This window comes from Sparus aurata, chromosome 3 (genome assembly GCF_900880675.1).
Source record: "Sparus aurata chromosome 3, fSpaAur1.1, whole genome shotgun sequence".
NCBI lineage: Eukaryota > Metazoa > Chordata > Actinopteri > Spariformes > Sparidae > Sparus > Sparus aurata.
Genome location: NC_044189.1, coordinates 6,590,428 through 6,611,701, shown reverse-complemented (window position 1 = coordinate 6,611,701; position 21,274 = coordinate 6,590,428). Strand labels below are relative to the sequence as shown.

Genomic DNA, 21,274 nt, shown 5'->3' with positions numbered 1-21,274 from the left:
AGTGCTACTACTAAAACTTCAATAAACACTGCAACTACAACCATCAAGAAACTATTACTACTACTTCCATCATTTCAGCACTTTTAGATATTTCCGCTTTGGGCTCAGTGGAATAGTTCATGGTCTTATTAAACAGCATTTATACTAAGTGTCGGTACATTTATATAATAAAGATTTTAACAGATTGAGGTTTAAACAGTTTCAACCTCTGACTGCAGTATCCCACATAGAAAGTCTAGCCTGGTGGAAATAAACTGGCTATGAACTCCACTGCGGCACTCCAATGTCCAGTTTCCGTTTCCATTAATAATTTTAGAATAAAGTATTAACATGGCCTATTTTTAGCCAACCATTCCCCAGCCATGGCTCATCTAAAATGGAGATCCAGATACTGCTGAGCTAGATGACGGAGAAACTGTAAATATGTCCTGAAAGTGCTGTTGGTTTGAGAAGTTCTCTTTTGAATACTGATTGTGGTGTCACATGACAATAATCGCTGTGCTCTGACCTTACTACTTACTGGCAGTTTGTGCTGCTGTTTGCATAAAAAAAGTTCAGCTGAGGAAGTGAGGCTTATTCAAATGTTTTATACACCAGAAGCTGCCTTCTTAAGGCGGGGAAGAGCACAAATAATTCTCATCACATACTGTAAAACACTTGAAAATGATCTTAATTGTTTATCTTTACCTACACGGATACATACACATACAAAAAACTAATATTGGACGATTTTCTCAGTCTGGCTCTGGTCAGCTGTGTGGATACCAGTCGACTTCAGCCACTGGAGCCAGGTGCTTTGTTTGAGTGACAAAAACTAACTCCAACATTTTTAATATTCTGTGAGGCCACTTAGTAGTTAATTGCAGGTATTAGGCTGAAGATTTAAAGCAAATTTAATACTTTTTCACACATTTCAATTCCCTCTTGATCTGGTTTTAAGACCACATTAATAATGAAAATACAAAAACTATGCTTAACAGACTCTTTCCAACTGATTGTTTGATAGTTATGTTACACTTCAAGTACAACAGGAAATGTTTGTATGGTCAACACCATGATAACCCTCTCACGAATTATTGTAACACTGAGAGTCATAATGTCACCCAGTGGAGGTGCAAAATCAACATTCGTCACGGTTTCCTCCCACAATTGTGGTTTAAGTACACATCATTACCAGTTGCTCTGCCTTAGTTTCCAACTCTCCATAATCCCACTGTGTAAAAATGCAATGCTTTTCAATCAGTAAAGATAAACCTGTTGAAAGTAGAGGAGGTAATCAGGAGGTTTTCGGCCTACACATAATAATAGCCAACTTATGCTGATTGTGATTTTCCAGCTGCAGCTTGACAATTAAGTTATAACGTCACAGCGTCACAGCGAGTGATAAAAAAGACACAACCAGCATTTTGAAGACGAACATCCGCCGACATTTTGGACGAGAACCGCGCTGTCTGTGTGTAGAATCTGCCTGACAGCAACTGAAAACTTTGGTTAAAATAAAACAACAAATCTGAGGAACCACGTCAGCTTCTTTCACACTGAGATTATGTCTGCAAACAAAACTCTGAGAAAGGCGTTTGTGCTGTTTGCCACATTCAGGATGTTTCCTGTCTGCGAGCTCTTGTGTGAAAATGGTATTTTTGAAGATCACAGCTCAGTTGTAATGCACTGCAGAAGGATTTAAGTCTGCTTTCTGAATGTTTATGTACTGAGATGAGGAACAGAGATTACTGATATTGACTATCATATCATATGTTCAGTTTTTTTTACTTGTAGACAGTTGTAATCTGATTTTTGAAAGGTCTTAAATAAAATAGTTTTCAGATTTTTGTGACCGTCTGTATTCATTGATGAGAAAGCAGCTGGTGGTACTAATTGGAGCCTGACTGTTACGTCGGTTGGCATAAATTATCAGCTGGCATTGGACTGTCACATATATCAGTATTAGCACATTATGTTGTTCTATATGCGCCGATATGAAATTATAATGCAGAAAAAGATGCTTGGGGTAATTGAAATTACCTGTGAAGCTCACTCCATATACTGATGTAATTTGAGACAATATTTATTCTGACTTTGTTACATATCTTTGTCATAAATGTCTGAAGACCACAACTGAGGGATCGTTACAAAAAATAGTTTTTCACCTGAAATTAGTATCAGCACCAAATATCAGGTGTCCGTCAGGCTCTAGCAGTTCTATAGACAATTGAGGATGTGATACAAGATGCATGAAGAATATCTGTGCATTCAAATCATTAACAGGTGAATCATAATCGCAGTCATTGTTAAGCGAATTGTGCGGCCAGTGAAGATTCACACCTTTCCAAGTAGATGCAGTTTCTTAACTTTTAAAGAGAATAAAGCTGGTACTGTTTTATATTTTCTTATTATCGACTCCCACATAAAGACACAGACAACGACACAAAGACATGTTTAGACAAAGCCTGATTTACCTAATAGCTCCGTGCCATAGAGCTACACTCTCCAGAAACTATAACAAACACATCAACAGGCCACACTGTTGGACTGGGTGGCATTGTCCTTACTTACAATAAACAGGAGCACTGTAATTTAGTTTAAGATAATCCAACAAACATGATCCTCCTTTAATTACCCTCAAGAACACCCAATGTGTATTAATCCATCGCTGAAAATAGCCCCCAGCAAATGCACTTTTTACTCCTGTTTGAGAAACGTTTCTGAAGACTTTCAGGAAATGATTAAGCTTTCTTAAAAACTGTACTTCAGACGGATGAAAATAAGTGAGAAAGCTGAGTGCCACAGACGGACTAACACATTGCTGGTTTTTGACTGTTCATGAGAACAGTTGACGGTGAGAAAAAATATAGAATAACGCCAGCCTTATCCTTAAGGTGCTAAAGAAATCTTGAGACTTGAGATTCTTCAAACGTTTAATGGACCTGCTGACACCCTGAAGTCTCGAGGCATGAATATTCTAGGGAAGCGTAGTGGTGAGTTGTGAAAAATAGCAGACAGGAACGCTGCTCGGATATCCATCTGTCTGTATTGGTTTACAAGAAGCGCTGACAGTGAGAGGCAGCAGTGATAAAGAAACACACCTTCTTTAATGTGAGAAAATTAGGCTACTCGACTGCAGATTTCCACCTGTCCTACGTCTACACATTACTACCACTGTGGGTGCAAAATCAATAATACAGCTCCTGAGCTTGTGTAACAAGAAGGGACCTAATCTCTTCTTCTTCACTGAAGGCTGCAGATGTACTCAAAGAGAGCAGTAATGAAACTTGTGATGCTAATGCAGCTGCACTTGAGCTGGGCTATATATAGGAGAGATCTCAGCCGTGGGGCCTCCGCTGCCTTCTGCCTGTGTTTGTTTCTGCGCCCGCTGTGGCTCTAGGTGTTTTTAAAAATGTATGGCAGAGGAAACGTTACGCTACAGAGGCAGGTGGCTGTTAGCAGCAGTGCGAGGGATGTGAGAGGGAGAGAGAAATAAAAGCGCGCTCCGGTAATCAGCTCAGGCCTCAACGCTTTACTGCGCTAATTCTACCAGTGGAAACAGTGTATCCATGACAACACGCCGGCAATACAATTACTCCTTTTTCTGCTGAGAGTGATGAAACACATTCACATCACGCTGGACCTGCCCTTGATGCCCTGTCTGAGATTGTTGATTGTCTGGAACACTGAGAGGAGTGTGTGAGAGTGTGTGTGGGGGGTGGAGGAGGTTTCAACGTCCTTGTTGCTCTCTACACTCCCGCTCTCTACTCTTGCATGTCTAGACATGTCAATATCCTTTTAAAGTTTCTGTGAAACACCCCCCATGTCTCACTCACACACCAACACATGTGTGAGACCCCCAGTGCAGGCGTACTCAATAACTCTGACACACTACGCACACTGAGTCACAAATTACACACAACGAGCCGCAGGTCTGGGAGGCTGCCTGAGCGACTGATATATCAAATCTTTCTGATCTTAACGCCTCGGAAGAAAAAGGTTTCACTCTTCAGTCATCTTTACTGCGTGAACCAAGAAGAAATTATAATTCAATCAGAAAAGGGTAATGAAATATTCAAATGTAGAATTCAAAAATCCCCATAATATAAATCTGCAACTTCTGACAATATTGATGGTTTAAAAGAAACCTTCCGTAGCTGCAACCGTGCCAGGTTCCCTGAATGTGTATGACTAATATACTACATTTTGTCAGTATGAGCTGTGAAACTGAACGACCTATAAATTGCCAATATCTCTCTGCACTAACCCAAATTCCTGTACATTTATTACACTTTCAGTTTTCAGATTTAGAGGGTGTCGTGTCGAAATGACAGAAAATGAGAAATTGTTCGTTTCAAATGGAAACAGTCTGCCTTATTCATATATTCAAAGTAACATTTCTGAGTTTTGGCTGTAATATTGCGACGTTGGCATGGAAACTAGCATACAGTATATGATTAACCCAAACACATCTATTTCTCAGTGGGCAATTTTCTTATATCCAACAGCGTGCACACAAAGCTGAGAAAATATTTTAACAACTGATTTTTGTCCAAACACATACGAAAGAGGGTACAAGAAAGAAGGAGAGAGGGTGCTCATAAGCATTACATCACCCCTTTTTATTCTCCCTGAAACAACACTGCGCTCCTTCTGACGTTTACAACATATAATGTGTTTTAGAGAGTAAGTTGATGGTGTGATTTAAGATGATAATGATAGCCAAGAGGAAAATAAACACTGTACGTGTATTACATTCCCTTGAACATTGACATCTACACATCAGACCTGAAATGGACTGAAGCTTATGTCAAAAATAAATGTTTTTAAATAAATAAATGCCATTGATGAAGCAATTGTTTGTGGTGTGCTGCTGGCAAAATACAGCTTCGCTTGTACAACAACAAAGTATGCAGCTTGCGGGCCGAAACATCAGAACCTTTTCTTTTCATTTCTTTCATTTGCCACTTACCCGCCTACTAAATATGAATAAATAAATAAAAATGCTCCTAAAAAAGGCCAAAGTTCCCTAAATATGCAACTTATGCGATGCTACTTTCTTACTCTGCAAGCAAACAATAGTAAAGTGTACATGAGTCACAGCCATAGCACACTGATGACACTCCTGTAACCCTAGAGAGATAATGAAAGCGAGAAGTACGAGGCGAGAGTACATAAGCTTCAGCCTGCCCTTCCTATTTTACAGTACAGCAGTATGACTTTGTATCTGACGCCAACAAAGCCACAGTCCCTCTCCCAGTCCTTCCTTACCAGTCCCTGGCCGTCCCATGATGATTTGCTTGCGTGGAGCAGGGTGAGGCGACTCAGCTGGCAGTATAAGCGGCAGCAGGGCAGTTGGCGTCGGGTGACAGGCTACTGGCTGTTGCAGCGCCCCTCCGGAGGCGTCCTGGTGTCCCTCGGGTTTCCTCTCCCTCTCCCTGCCTCCGGAGCCAGAGGAGGAGAGGATCGAGCCCGATGAAGTGGGCATCGATCCGGGGGTGGAGGGGCTGGACAGGGCAGTGTGGCCCGCTGTGGCTGGAGCCAGGGACTAGGACGAGACATCAAAAAGATATTTTTAGTATTTGCAGGAAACTGACTCGTAGCAAGAATAAAGTAGATGTACGTTCTTGTTTAATATAATATCTACAATCTGTCTTTGGAGATTTAAAGCAGCTACTCAATCTACACCTGCAGCATAATCCACTTCTACAAGTTCCAAACGCTCCTCTTCACAACATAGCTAATCACACCACTTCGAGGTCAAGCTTTTACCTTAAGTGCAGCAGTGGTTTCAAAGGTTTCTAAGATCATCTTGATACATTTTCTACCATGACTCCGGGTCTCAAAGTGCTGTAAATCCTTGGAGCAAGCAACAAACTTTAGAGGGCCAACTTTAGGGGTCATTCACGGTCTGTATTTTCTATTTGATAGAAAAAGTATTTTGGCCTGGCCCATTATCAGAATTTTTCTGATTATCAGCATCAGTGTTTTTTGTGTCAGATAGCAGATAAAATAAACTATTTTAAAAATGTGCTACTGATACAACATCCTCTCACACAATGTCACACGCACATCAATATCTGATTGGTAACACTTCACAATGAATAGCCTATAAATACTAAATAATATGAATCTGTGAAGTAACTAGTAACTAAATGTATCAAATAAATGTAGTGGAGAGGAGGCATACAGTTACAGAAAAAGGAAATACTCAACCAAAGTAACTTAGAATTAGACTTCAAACAGCACGTGAGTAAATTGTGCTGAGATTCATGCCATCACTGGTTGTTCTAAATTTTGACATAAGATCTTAAATTTTTTACTGCAAATGTATATCGGCTCTAAATATCGGTTATCGGTCTCCTTGATTTCTAGTAATTGGCATCAGCATCAGCCCTGAAAAAGCCATTATCAGTCGACCCCTAGATTGCACACATTTATAATATCAAACCAGCGTTCTGAATCAGTATAGATTGACATTTCTACAAGGTCAGCCTGCAACAACAAAAAGGCTTTTTAGGAATTTTAGCAAGTATTCTTTTCACTAAAAATATGCAATACTATTCAATGGATTTAATGGATATTTCTCAGGGTCAAAGGCTCAGAAAAGCCACCCACTAATTCTCATGTCAGTGCCCTTGACTTAGAACTGGTGTTGGCCCCCGGGCTTTACAGAGGTATTGCTGCCCATTGCACCCAGTGCTTAAGATGGGTTAAATGCAGACATTGAATTCCACTGTATATAGCACCATGTATGACGGCGTATGTGACAATGAACTACTTTTGATTTGGTTGGATGAAATGCTGATACATTCCGTCAGATGATAAAGATAATACTTTGTTGTACCATTGCAATATTGAGACAGCTAAGATACCATACTGTGATCACAATATAAAATTACACACATCCTTAAACTGTACATAATCATGTAGCACAGAAACAACGCTTTCTTACCGAGCTGGAGGTGACCAGAACAAGTGTGGATGTGGGGTTGCGCAGGAGAACTGCACCGTTGGTGGTGGCCCCGTTGATGGGGACAGGGACCTGCAGGCCTGGGGGAGCTGTGTGTTGGGGCTGGCTGTGCTCTCTGGACCGGCTCCTCTCTCTCCTTCCTAATGGACCATCAGAGAACTTGGCCAGGGGGACATCTGGGTTACGGACAATGACCGGAGAATCGCGGAGGGGCACGATTCGGCGCGGGGAGGGTTCCTGGGGCAACGGGGAGGGAGGAGTTGGAGAGACCAGCATGGGTGGAGGCGTGGAGGCAGCAGAGGATGGTGGTCTGCTGGTGGCGCTACGAGGCCGAGGGAAGGAAAGTGAGGAGGGTGTTGTGGGCTGACTTTGAGGGGAGAGGACCCTGAACGCAGCTGGGCTGTGGCCCAGGAGTGTGTCTCCCACCATCCCTCCCCCTAAGCCCACCAGCTGCTGATGCTCAGGTTTGGTCTGGCAGTCTTGGACTGAAGGCAGCGGAGGAGGCGGGTGGCAGTCAAGCTTCCTCTTGCTGGGGCTCATGGGGACTGTGAAAGTGAGGTTGGTCTGAAAGGTGGGCACAATACCCGACAGGTGGCGCTCTCGCTCAACACCTGGCGTGCCCATCTTAGTGCCACTAAGCTGGCGATGGCGGCGTGGAGTAAGTGAGGCGGGAGCAGTGATGGGGCTGAAATTGGCAGGGCGAAAGCCGAAGAGCGGGGAAGGTGAGGGTGATGGGGTAGGGGAGAATGGCGACTGATTGGAAATTGGGGAGAATGAGGGTGTGCCTGAGCGGGAGCCCCCCAGGGAGACCAGCATGGTCGCTGCCTCACACTCATCAAAGTCGAAACGAGAGAGGTCTTGGGGGAGCAGAGAGGGAAGGACCAAGCGGGGACGGGAGTCTCCTCCACGGCTGCTGGCCTCGCTGCTTTCCCGTGACGTCTCATCCCAGTCATAGTCTGAGCTGGCTCTCCCACCACTCAGTCGCAGATCAGATGGTGTCAGGGTCCCTGTGCTGCTGGCTCCGCCCCGTTCTCGTCCGCCTCCACTGGCTTCCATCTCCTTGGTCCTCATTGAGAGGTGTCTGGAGCAGTATCCTCGGCGCTGTGACTCTTTAGAGCAGCCCTCTCTGGAGCACAGCCTCCTCCACTGCTTCCCATTGAACTTCTTACGTATGCCTGTTGGCGTACAGACCACATCTCCCTTCTTGTACTTTTGCTGGGCAGCAGTCAGTGGGGTGCGGGAACGTGAGGAGGAGGAGGAAGTCGAACCTGATCCAGAACCACCACCACCTGCTCCACTGGAAGAACCTCCTCCTGAGGCCTTCTCTAATCTGGAGGAGGATGTGGTGGTAGAGGAGATGGGAGGGAGTGGAGGGAGCTGGGATGTGGTGATGACAGCACCAGCTGCTGCAGCTGCTGCTGTTGCTGGGTCAAGGCCTAACAGGACAGGTGAAGGAGGGGGGTGGGGGTTCAAGGCCATGTGTGCAGGGGGGATCCCGATGCCCCGCACCACAGACAGGTGGGGATTGAGGTAGCCAGGTGGGGGCTTAGAGACGATGTGGCGGTGTTGGGGAACTGCCATTGTTTTGGCCCCAGATATGATTGCCCCCACTGGGACCATGTTAAAGTGGGACACCTCCATGTCTTCTTCGGGGGTGAGTGGCATGTATGGGTGGTGCTGCTGCTGTTGATGCTGCTTTGCACTGTTCTCCCTTTCTCGCTCTCTTTCCCTCTCTCTATCCTGTTTTCTCTGGAGGTCCCTCTCTCTCTCCAAGTCTTTCTCAATTTCCCACTCTCGGCCCGGAGCAATGCTGAGGACAGATGCAGGGGTTACTGGGGAAGTAATGTGGCCTGATGTGGAGGAAACAGGGACCATGCCCGGATAGGGGATTCCTCTCCCCATCACTGGCCCCACACCAGGTACCATCCCCCGGCTCAAACGACAAACCTCCTGCTCCACGTCAATCTCTTCCCTGTCCTCCCGTTCCCTTTCCTTATCTCTGAGCCCCTCATCTCCATCTCGCCCTCCTACAGACGGCAGATCCAGGTCCCAAGGTGGCACCAGAAGCCGGAGTGTTTGTCGGGAGACCCACACTGCCTGAGTGGGACCAGCTGCCCCTCTGCCATTCTCTTCCTCATCCATAGAGTGAGATCTTTCCTCAGACAGCAGGACTCGGTAGCGGTTGGCCACCGCAGGGTGTGTGTCCACCTGGTTCACCACACCTTCTCTGTACCACTGCCATTGGCCCTCGCTGCCCTCCTCATTACCAAACGGTACACAGACTCGGGTTCCAATAGGTATTTGATTGACACCAGGCGGCGGGGCATCCAGGATAATGTCCACCACCCCTGGGGGGCTGTCATGTCGATAAGGATAACGCCACAGTGTCTTCTCCCCGTTCAGTTGCACCTCCAGGCTTCCAAACTCTCCGCTGACTTTACGGACTACTCCAGCCCGGAACACCAGGTCTGAACTCCCACCTTCATCACCTCCCTCCTCATCAATTCTTCTCCTGAGCTGGCGGGCAAGAACTCGCTGATTCTTCAGCCCTTTGGCAAGGGCGTCAGACAGCGCATCAGAGAGACTGGGTGGTGCATGTGTAGACATCTGTGTGAGGGGGTGTGTGTCGCTGACTACCTCCAGGTCAGCTGAGTGCTCACTGGCGGTGTCTGTGGAGGAGCAGCGGGGCAGGGGGCTGGGCGATACTCGTTCTGCATCTCTCAACCCTTCACCTCTTCCAGGCCTTTCCCTGTCCCCTCCCAGAGTCAGGATAGGAGGTCCTGGGGAGCCATCCCTAGGCCCCTCCCTGCCAGTCGTCCTGCTTTGGAAGTCGTCCATCAGGCTCCGACTCTGACTGTTGCCGTCAGGGTGCGAGACACAGATGTCACTTCCTGAACCCGTTGACCCGTGGTTGATGACCCCACCACTGAGAGGAAGAGGAGGAGGCGTGCTGGTGGAAGGGTTGCTATGGTTACCAGTGATAGATGACGAGCAGTGTTCGGAGGTGTATTTCTTCTTAGGAACGCGGGCCTTGAAGGTGGCTGTTTTTCGGCTGGAGGCGGGGTTCGGGCTGTTGTTGGCGCTTGGTGTACTGCTGTTACTACAACTGCTCCCACCGCTGTCACTGTGGCTGCTCACAGCTGACCTCCCTGATCTATCATCCGGGGATGTCAACACTTTCCCAGAATCCATCACAAGTGACACTGTCGCCTCTGAGAGCCCTTCTCTGTGAAGCCCCTCCCCCTCTGAGGTGTCTCGTGCTCTGATTGGGTCTGCCTGGGAGGACTCTGAGTGTGAATTAGATGAATAAGATGAAGAGGGTGTACGGTTTTGTGGGGATCTGCTTCTGTCTCTGTTTTCATCTGAGTCTCTCTTCTCCCCTCCTTCTGGGGCATCCCCCGCTCCACGGCGCTTCCCCCCTTTGGCCCGGGTGGAGGGAGGAGAGCGCCGGCCCTGCTTTTTTATCGGCTTCATCTTTTCATCTAGCTTGCCTTTTCTCCAAACAAATCTTTTTATTTATTTATCCCAGAGATTCTCTTTGGCGTTCCTCTCTTGCGCTGCCACGTTTTTTCCTTCTTCCCTCTCTATTTTCCTCCTCTGCCGGGGCCTCTCTCTCTCATCCTGTCTTGTGTTCGTTGCGCGACTTCAGCACTTGCCCACCTTATTCCAGAGACTCTGAAAGAAAGGGAACAGGGAGTGTGGGTTACTCATGTGGCAAACACATTCAGACATGCACAAAGCCTATTCACTACGCAAGATAGCGACTGACTGCATGGCTTTGAGAGGACAAGTGACTGACTGAATCAAAATCAAACATCTATGAAAACACTGAAGCGGCATCAAAGTAATTCAAAATAAAAGCACAACAAAGAGGGATTTCTGATCACTGGAATAATACAAAATAAGAGTCATAAACAGTTAAACATTAATTTTAAGAAATGTATTCGCTGCTAAAAGATGCACAATCGTATGAGAGTAGTAATGAATATGACTCATCCACAATTCATTACACATTAATTCATTACGTAACAGGTTCTACTCACATTACACAAGGCCTGCATCCATACCAGGTACACATTGAAAACAGAAGGCCGTATTGTCGGGTAAACACAATTTCGACTTACAACACAGTATGGAAATAGTGAGAAGCGCTTTGCAATTTGCCCGGACAAGCCTTTCTGCATGCACTCTCACACACACTCCTCTAACACGCACACTACTTCTTGGCCGGGCAGTAGAGGCGGGGGAATTCCTTCTTCGCTCGCATACTGAAACCCTCCCTTTCTCTCTCTCGCTCACTCCCTCTCTCTCTGTGTCGACCTTTATCTATGTATTTCAAAGCCGAGTCAATCCGCCCCTACAAACTCCATTTCCTGTGGAAGACCATTACCTAACTTCCCGTTACTTTATTCCTCCCTCTCTCTCTTTGCTACTATTACACTTTCATTCTTATCCCCTGCCTCCATTCTCTCTTCTCTCTCTGATATTGATTTCTACCTCTCATCTCTCTCTTTCCTTCCTCTCCTTCCACTTAGTCTCGATCCTCATTTTGTGCTGGAGGCATCCAGAAAAGCAGACTTGTTCCGAATAATTGTTATTCCACACCAGAGTCATTCAGTATCGCTCTTAGCCATGCCAGAGTCATTCAGAATATCTCCTATTCCACACCGGATTCATTCACGGTTCTGCCTCCATTTAGAAAGTAAAACGGATTGATTTTGCTGACTTGTTGAGCCAGAGACTGTTGTCATTTAACTGGTTTGTTTGCTGTGTGGCTGATACGCACGGGACTTGCCTCAGGTCGTAGCTGCTATGCGCTCTGCCTCATTTCTTCCAATACAAGAGTCTCCACGCAGCTACGAGTGCAGAGAGATGTTCACAACAAGTGTATAAGAGGAAGAGCCAAACATCCCCTATATGCTCTGTCGTCGTTTGGAAATTTCTCACTCCGACTGTGATATTTACTGTCAAAATGTTCTAGATTGATGTCTGTCATCCTTCAGTAGGCATGTCTACTTGTCAGCGAATGTTTGACTGTCTGTTAACTTACATGTCTGCCTGTCTGTCTGTCTGTCCCTGTTTCTACATCCATCCTCCCACCAGTCTCTTTCTCTCTGTCTGCCTGTATCTCCTTTTCCCTTTTGCAGCCTTCCTGTTTGTCTGTGAAGGCTTGCATTCATTCAGGTCCTTTTAATATCTGCCACATCATATCGGCTAGAGAGAAATCCATTTTCAGAGATGAGTGCCGCCTGTCTCAAGGCCACACACACAGCAAACATCTATGTGATGATAGTTGATAGTGCGCACAGAGAGATGGAGAGCTCCCTGCCATCACTGTGCTCTATGTAAATCCCTATTTAGGACAGACAGCCGTAGAGCAGCCACCATAAAATAATTTGGCAGCCAGCCTTACTTGGTCACGATAGAGGTATGCTACGTGTGTTTACTCAGTAGTGCACTGTGTACAACAGCTGGTGTCAGAGTCATGGGCCTAATGATAACAGCTTAAAGACAAACTGACGCAACTCACACTACCCTCTGTGAAATATGGAGCAAGGAAGACCATATGGGAGCTATAGGAGGCCGGTGTCTCAGGTATACATGAAGTCCAGGGCTACAAGATGAATCATATTTTATTTGCAGAACAGTTTAAGGCCTGTTTTACAGGCTGACACGAATACAGAGTAATCAGCATGTGTTGCCTCTGTGCTCACAGTGCTTGTACTCTGTGCAACACCAAGAAAGTTGAATCTTATCTTCAAATGACTGTAGGCGGTATCGAGGTGAAACAAGGCATGTGAGGTGACAAAAAACATCAACTATTGCTTTTCAGGGCGCATATTTTAATTTAGCTATATGATTGTTGGGGTTTAGGTTGTGGCTTCAACACAAAAACTGGGCTAAAATAAAATACAGTGTTATTTTCTTATTAAAATAAGCTCTACACTCCAACAGTAATCACTGTTATAGAGTATCCTGTGTCCTGTTCTGGTATCTACACCGCCAATGATGGAACAGGGAAAACTACCAAATCCAGCACTCCTGGTGACAGCTTATACAACAAAACAAGCCAAGAGATGAAAAACACTTGAAGAAGAGCAAGAGGTTTGAGAGGGCTGCCTCAAAAAAAGAACGGAGTCATGCAAGTGTGGTGACGTAGAGAGGAGGGAGGGGAATGCTCACTGTAAAATGACAAGGAAGTTCAAACGTTGACAACGTTTAGAGCAGCTTTAAAGGTGCACTATGTGAGAACTGACCACCTGTTGAATTCATACTCATAACAAATAAAGGGCAGTGTACCACAGGAGAAATTGCAAACTGCTGCTTACTGTAGCTAGTATTAGCTAGTTGGCTCAGTTAGCTGTGCAGCCAGCAGACCAAAGTGTGAGTTCTGAGAAATGGGGGTGTGTTGGTGGTTACACTACCAGTACAGTAGCTTTAGAACAGAATGGGTCGCAACTAGCTAGTTAGCATGATAACAACTTTGAAATGCAATACATAGACAGCCTAATGTCGGAAGCATCATTCTCATTGTTGATGATTTAATTTAATGTGAATAAATTTCATCTTCAATTTAATTTTTCTTAAAGTTTTCACTTAAAATTCGTACATATTGCGTCGTTAAGTAAAATGCAACAAAGTACAGAAACTTAAAAAAAAAAAAAAGAGATCTTAATTCCCTTTTTCAAGTCAAAGTAATAAAGTATAGGCTCTGAAATGTAGGAGGACATTTATACCTGCTTTTTTCTGGTCAAAGCTAACTGAAGCCCACATCATATTAATGTAATTCAGAGGTTATTAAACTTAAAGGTAGACTCAGTAGCCTTTGTCCCAGTTGTTCCTAAATGCATCACAAATATAGTTTATTGTTGAGTCTCACTCCTAGGATGTCAAATAGCCTCATCTTAGGTTGGTAAATCGTCCTGAGCAGCAACAAAATAAGGAAATATGAAAATCCAGACAGAGGGCTGCAGGGTCTCTGCATGTACGAGACACTAACACACCTTCTGTTTGTGCTATGCACTAATGGGTTGAAATCAGTCTTGTGATGTTGTCAAGGCGGCGTGCAATGACGCAAAACACAAATAATAGATAATTCTCCTCAAATGCACTAAAACTAAACTGGCACTTCTGCGTTTTGCTAGAAGCCAGTCGCTAGTTTATGTTAGTGGACTAAATATCTGAACTTATGTTGAAACTACCTGAGATGAGGAACTGAAGAACGTGCATATAGTCACATCCTTTGAACTGTCGTGGAAAATCCGACCCGAGTCGTTCACAAAGAAAGTCCAGCAACGTTAGACAACTTAAGGAAGACGGGGAAGAGACAAGGAAGATCTCACTTTTCATGTCACGTCACAATCTGCTCACATTTGGCCAATGAAAAGGCGATTAATACATGTAATTACTGCCAATTTTTACATACAGCATCTTTAATTTGGCGTTTATACCATAAACATATGAAACTCCACTGATCTCCATGTATGTTGCCTACATTTCGATACATTCCCTATAATCCACAATCACTTGGGCATACAGAGTTTAGAGGTGAACTTGGACCTTTTCAGTTGTTGCTAAATCAGTTTCCTCAGGTGTATTTTTGACCCAGCACCAAAGTGCATGGTGTTTGAAAGTTTTGTCATTAGCAGAGCACCTCTTTAAAAGGATTACTACGGGTGCCCTACAAACGACAGGCCGGGGGTGTATAAATATACTGACATAATCATATTCCAGAGTAGATAACAGCTGTTTAACTTTATCTAGACGAGGCCCAAAGCACAAAATGCAAACTACATGGGCTGATGTCGTCACCTCTGGTTTAGCTGGATAGTACCGTGTATGTGTCAAGCCCTCGTAGTAACGCGATTACTACCAGTTTTACTCCACAACACAGCAGCAGGCCGTGGCGTGCAGCGACCAGGCCTCAACTACACACAAGGCCGCTTGGAAATCCTCTACTCACTGTCACCGGGAAATAACCGGTTTAACGGGCGTATTGACCCGTAATACCACGTAATACGTTGTATTCGGTGTGCTGCATGACATGTGTGAAATGTCCCGAGCAGATGAAACGCGTTAACTTTGCCAATCCGGTCCACAGACACACACACAACACAGCGACAAACAGCGGACAAAGTCGGTTTGTTTGGCCCATCCGGGAGTGACAGTCGTGTGGGAACGAAGCTAAAGCTGCCGGGGTAACTTTGCGCTGACACTCGTCGTCATTTGCATTTTAGAAAGTGTCACAAAAACTAGTCCAAGACAGAGAGAGAGAAAGAGAGAGAGGGCCCCGGGAAGAAAAAAAGAAAAGAAAAAAGAAGCACACATTAATTAAAACAGCCACGTTGATTCATGAAAAAGAGGAAGAAAATATGTCAATGTAGGAGCGCGAGGAGAAGGAATGACAGGCGAGGAGTTTTCACACAACGCACGAGCACAAGAAGAAGAAGAAAAATAACAGTTGTTCTCGGAAGTCCAACGGCAGTTATGGCGTTGAATTTATTTCTAGTGGAAAAGTTTCGAGCTCACTATGTCTAACCGCACCGCTCCCTTTTTTTTCACACAAGACACCCAATCCGCCCTCTGCTCCTCTCCCGTCGGCCACCCGTGATATCGGAAAATATGCTGATCAGCTCAACTGCTAACACTGCTTTTTGTGGCCACAGTAAACATGAACAACGTTAGCAGCTCGGCAAAAGCACAACAAGCCCCACTGCAGTGCTGCAGGAGAAAGATTTGTGGGCAGCTTACACTCACCAGGGCTGTTAGAGGACCCCGGTGTGGTTCTCTGTGGAGTCCGCCGGGTGAAACAGGGCAGGGTGGCCAGGCGTCCGCAGCTGCCAGTTAACGGCCGTTCATGTTTCTCCGGCAAAGCAACTTAAAAGGAGGAAAAACTACTGCCCTGTACATTCTACACTACAGTCGCAAAATGGTGAATGAAGCCCCAAAGCCTTGACAACCATCCCGTGCGGCCAATCGTCGGGCACGAACGGGTACAGTAGCCAATGGGATGGCGCGGAAAGGCAGCGGGGGCGGAGCTTCGCGTCGAAGTAAATTTGACGGACGGAGCGAAGCGGCCAATCACAGTGTGGGAAAACACAGAACAGCTGTTGGGAGAGAGAGGCTGCGGCGGCCAATGGGGCTTCTCTGTGGGCCTGTCTGTGACTTATACAGGCACGCAGGACAGCAGAGATCTTTCTCTCTGTCTGTCTTCTCCTCATCCCTTCTTCATTTGTCTACGAGCATGACAACAGGCGTAGACACAGAGGAAGGTGTCTGTCCTTTCTCTGACCTTTTCCAGCAAACACTGACAAGGCATCCAATTTGATGCAGATCAATATGTCTCATGTATTATAACTTCAGCTCGTTGCATATAAAACAGCCTTGACAAGCCTAGTTATAACCATCTGTGTGGGATTTATTCCCCTGTGCAGCGTCTCCACTCTGATCCATGTGAGCCACAGGTTAAGTGTAGTTTCACGGGGACCACAGAGAACACCAACTCCCAAATTCTTAGGCTTTCTCTCCCTCCATCCCTCTCACAAACTCTCTCTCCCCCTCCCAACTAATCAGAGGAGCTCCAAGCAGCACAGCACCCCTTAGTCCCGCCCCCACAGCCAATCAGGACACCCGCTGGAGGCTGTACGTCACCAGAGCAGCGTGCGATTGGCTGAGAGGCCCGGGGTCTGCAGGCCAATGACCGAGTGCTGTGGTGAGGTCATTATGCTTGTTGCCATCAGCTTGGCCAAACAGGAAGAGTGAAACCCCAGTGAGTAAGTTGGTCCAAACGTGGGATTATGGTTCCTAAGAGAGTGACCCATATACACTGTGGGCCTCTGTGCACGCGCACACACTCTCTCACACACACACACACACACACAAACACAGTGTGTGTACGTGCATGTGTACGAGCAGGTACAGGCTGTAATACACTGAAGAGTACAAGATGCAAACAGGCTGAAAAAAATACAGTTAAACATGCATGAGTGCACGCACACAAACACACGTACACACATTTACGTGACTGTGCAACACACACACGCAAACACACACACTCATGCGTACACACACACACACACACAAGCAACACTGTGGCGTCCCGCTGCGATTTCATAAGACACTAATTGTGTGTGAATTGCTGTAGCAGTGCGACGTGCTGTTTCTATAGCTTACAGGCACAGATGGCGAGTTTGGTCAATGATGATACAGAGATGGCTGGTTGCGGCATTGCAGTCTGCTGGCACACACACACACACACACACGCATATGCGCACAGGCGAGCGGGTACACTTACCACAGTCACACACAACTGGGCGTACGCATACAAGCAAGCACCTACACACACATAGCACCGTGGAGTTAGAACATGCCTGGGTGTTACATAAGCTGTACGCGTACTGGAGCACGCACACACACACACACACACTCACACACACACAAACACACACACCCACTGCGCCTAGCCCTGTGCGAGCAAACACACACTTTTGTGTATAATGTGCAGCCTCTCTGAGCATGCAAACATACAGTCATGCACTGTTGCACATACAAAGTACAGTTAAGACTTTTTATCAATATTTAGTGTGCACAGGCGACGCATATGCAAACACACACACACACACACATACACACACACATACAAACACACACACGCTCAGCTTTGATGCATTCACTGTACACATTTCATGGCTGTTACATGCACAACTTGTGACTCATAAATGTGTGAAAATGCAGACGCACACACACGCAGACACACACACACACGCAGACACACACACAGACACACAGACAGACACACACAAGTAAGAGCAGAGCGAGTGGGATCTCCAGACATCTCCCACACCCCCGATAGTGAAGCACTGCAGTCTCTGTCTCTCTCTAACTGACTCGCTCATTCACCATAGAGGAGTGTGTGTTCAGAAATGTAGGGCGAGTGCTGCGAGCACACAACTTTGAGGGGTGGCTGGTTTCGTAAGGCGCCGCCGAGCGACGTTGGAGAGAGAGAGAGAGAGATTTTAAGTCTCAGAAAAGCTTTAGAGTGAGACTGGAAATGAAACTGCAAAGGAGACTTTAGTGGTGAAAGGCAGAAGTGACACAGACAGTGAAGGAGATGATGACAGACAGGTTGTTGCTCTGTGAGAGAGACAAAGAGACAGACATGAGCAGGGAGGGATAGAAACTGAGAGGTAGACACAGATTGACTCTTTGCTGCAGAAGTCGAGCTGTTTGTGAATGAGTGCTATAAATCCAGCTGGTATTAGCACCTCTGAGCACTTTCTAAGAATGAGGCGGAGAGCTGTGGCTAAGCCCCCCAATCCCAGTCACTTTACACTAAATGCATTACGGCCACTTAACTGCTAAACAGCTCCAGGGACCCTGCACTGTACCTGACCCAACACTCCAACACTCTCTAATTCAAGTGTGTGTGCGCGCTTTAAAAAAAGAACAATTGGAGAGGGAGCGATGGACCAGATGAGTCCAACTCTACTCTTCCAACACTTTGAGGTTGAGTAGATGAACGGTAGATTTAACAGCCTGCACCTGCTGCGAGTGGTGACATCTGAGATGAGTGTGCAGTCACTCAACTGCCCGCGTTATTGATAATAATAAAACAATTTAAATATCTTTCTGGTGTTTTAATTCAAAACCCGCTTCCAAAAAAGTTGGGATGCTGCAAACATCGTTAATTAACTTGTGTTTACACCAGCGGTTTCACAGTGTCCCTGAGCCCATGTGGTAACATCCTTTAGCCAATCATGTGTTTCACAAAGCGGTGGACCTCGCCCCATCCTTGCCCGTTAACGACGGAGCCTTTCGAAGACGCCCCTTTTGGGTTTATTGGCATTTGTGAGAATTTGCCAATAAATCAAACCAATTTAAAATGTGCTACTTTGAACGCTGAATAATCTGAATCTGCAAAGTAACTAGTAACTAAATGCATCAAATAAATGTAGTGGGGAGGAAGAATGAAGTAGGAGAAAAGGAATATTGTGCTTAACAATACTCGAGTAAATTGTACTTTAATCCATCCATTCTTTTTTTTTAAATTTTATTGCAAATGAATATTGATCCCAACTATTGGTTTCCAGTTTCCTTCCTTCCAGTTGACCTCTAACCCCTTTCATACCCAATCATGTCACCATCACCTGTTACCAATGAACCTGTTCGACTGTGGAATGATCCAAACAGGTGTTTTTTTGGAATATTACACACACTTATTTTTTCTTTTTTGCTGGCATCAAATTCAGAATAAGTAGAGATTTAGGCCAAATTAATTTGTTGAGGTTTGCACTGTTTTCAATTGAGCATATGTCAAAGAGGATTCGCTCAGTGTCCTACGGTTTTCCTGGATTTTGTGTTGTAGTTGACATGTTGGTCAAAAGCTATGGAAGATGTGAGTAATTGGACCTCGCGGCAACACTGTTGTCAACTGCTGTTTCCAAGGTCATTGGCGAACTGTCAAGCTGAACTTGCAAATCAAGGCCATAAAGGTGCTCATCAATCATAAATTGTCGCATCTGCAGTTTTATTGCAACTGAGCAAACTCTACATCAAGAGTGTCACCTTGTGTTCAGGCTATATCATGATATACTATGTATATCTTGAAAGCACTTCATAAATGCCAGGACTGGGCAACAAATCAAATATCACTATATTTTTGACTAAATACTTTGATATGGTGTCAAATATTGTAGGGGTGACTTTTGGTCCTCTCACAAAATACTAATAACCACGAGTTAAAGACAACGCTTTGGTCTCTAACGACTCCTGAGGGAAATATCTGGCTCTTCAGCTGCTAAATGCCAGACTTTGTCCTCCAGCTCGTCACTGGCTGTGTCTGTGGGTTGTATTGTTCTGAGCAGGTAGTGTACAGCGTGTGTGTGTGTGTATTCTGAAAACGGCTGCTGCCTGCTGCGGCCAAACGCAACAATATTTTCTCAGTAATAGATTTCTTTGCTTTTGGTTTCTCGTCACTGCTCTTTTCGACTCATTTGTCACAGCAGAGACAGAAGGGGATTTTTTAAATGTTTTTGCTCCTCACTTTGTGTTGGTTACATGTTGTCATGACAGTTAAACAAAGTCCAACTGCAAACTGAGAAACTTGGCAGTTTTAGTTTTGAGGCTGACATTTTAAAGTTGTTTTGCAAGTCACCAGGACGGAGATACAGTCCAACAGACACGGCTGACGAAACACTAAGACGTCCTGATATTATTTGCTCTCTCTGCTCTGTATTACTCTAACATGACTGCTGCCATTGTTTGCACATTTCAGCTGTAATCCTCTGCAAACATGTCTGTAAAATAGATGAAAATGGATTGTGTGCATTCGCCTCGAACCGGTTTACTATTTGTATTTGCTCCGTTTTTTAACATTTGTCAGTCACACGAAAAGGACTTGGACCAACATGAACTTGAAGGTTGGATGGTCTGCCTTGTCCACCCGTAAGCTCAACAATTCGTAGGCGTTTTTTTTCTTTTTTCTTTTTCATTTTCAAGGCTATTCTTGAATGTTTCCATCCTACAACCAGGACAATGTCTTCCAAAAAAAAGTACTGGAAGTTACGGCCTTCGCTCCAAGGACGTATTTCTATCAGCTGTCCCCTAAAAGTCTGTACTGAACGTGGCAAAGGGGTATTTAAGTCCGCTGCTCCCTCTGCTTAACATCAGTCCTAATATCGTCTGAATCTTCCGGAGCTGGTCTCACTGGGTGCATTTAAAGTGATTCTAAACGACTTTGAAGAAAGGACATCTGGCTGTAGATGTCTTGAATGTTGATGAAAGTTTTGACAGCCTCTGTCCCAGTCATCTGTCTTCATTTGAATTGTTATATGTTTCGTTTTATGTCTAAAACATGAAACTGTGCTGCCGACTGCCTTGGCCGAAAAAAAAGACATTTCTAATCTCAGTGAGAGTTTTTCCTGGTTGAACAACGGTTGAATAAATAAATGCAAACTGATTTAAATAAGAAACCTGTAATCCTGTAACGTCCCCAGTTGTCAAAATTGGTCATGAGAAGTGAACTTAACTACGTCTCGGTAAAGATGTGAATCAGTAACACCCAGGCAGGAAAGGGAAAAAGCTGAAAGATGAGTTAGACATCGTGGGGATGTTGAGTTTTATTCACTCCTGCAATTTCTGAGTTGCGTCGATTGCTCAGTAGATGGCGCTGTTTCCCCTGTGATTAAAAGGCACTAACCTCTGATCAGGTCATCTTAGATGTTCCTCCTTATTTTGGCTGAGTGACACTTTGATTGTCCTTAGAACTGTTTGAAATCTTTAAAGTACTGAGACATTTGAATCACGCATGCGAGTCACGTT

At 45.2% G+C, this 21,274-nt stretch overlaps 1 protein-coding gene across 2 annotated transcripts in view; it reads right to left on the bottom strand.

Annotated features, from left to right (window-relative positions):
• cica (capicua transcriptional repressor a) overlaps positions 1-15,912 on the bottom strand; it is a 42,712-nt gene extending 26,800 nt beyond the window's left edge. For both annotated transcript variants that reach the window (XM_030411513.1, XM_030411514.1), the window contains exons 1-3: positions 15,713-15,912; positions 6,938-10,630; positions 5,254-5,530 (exon numbers count right to left, since the gene is read on the bottom strand). In XM_030411513.1, the coding sequence (XP_030267373.1) occupies positions 5,254-5,530; positions 6,938-10,429 (3,769 nt within the window). In that variant the 5' untranslated portion in view covers positions 10,430-10,630; positions 15,713-15,912. The remainder of the gene's footprint in view (positions 1-5,253; positions 5,531-6,937; positions 10,631-15,712) is intronic.
• Positions 15,913-21,274: the final 5,362 nt, after the last annotated feature.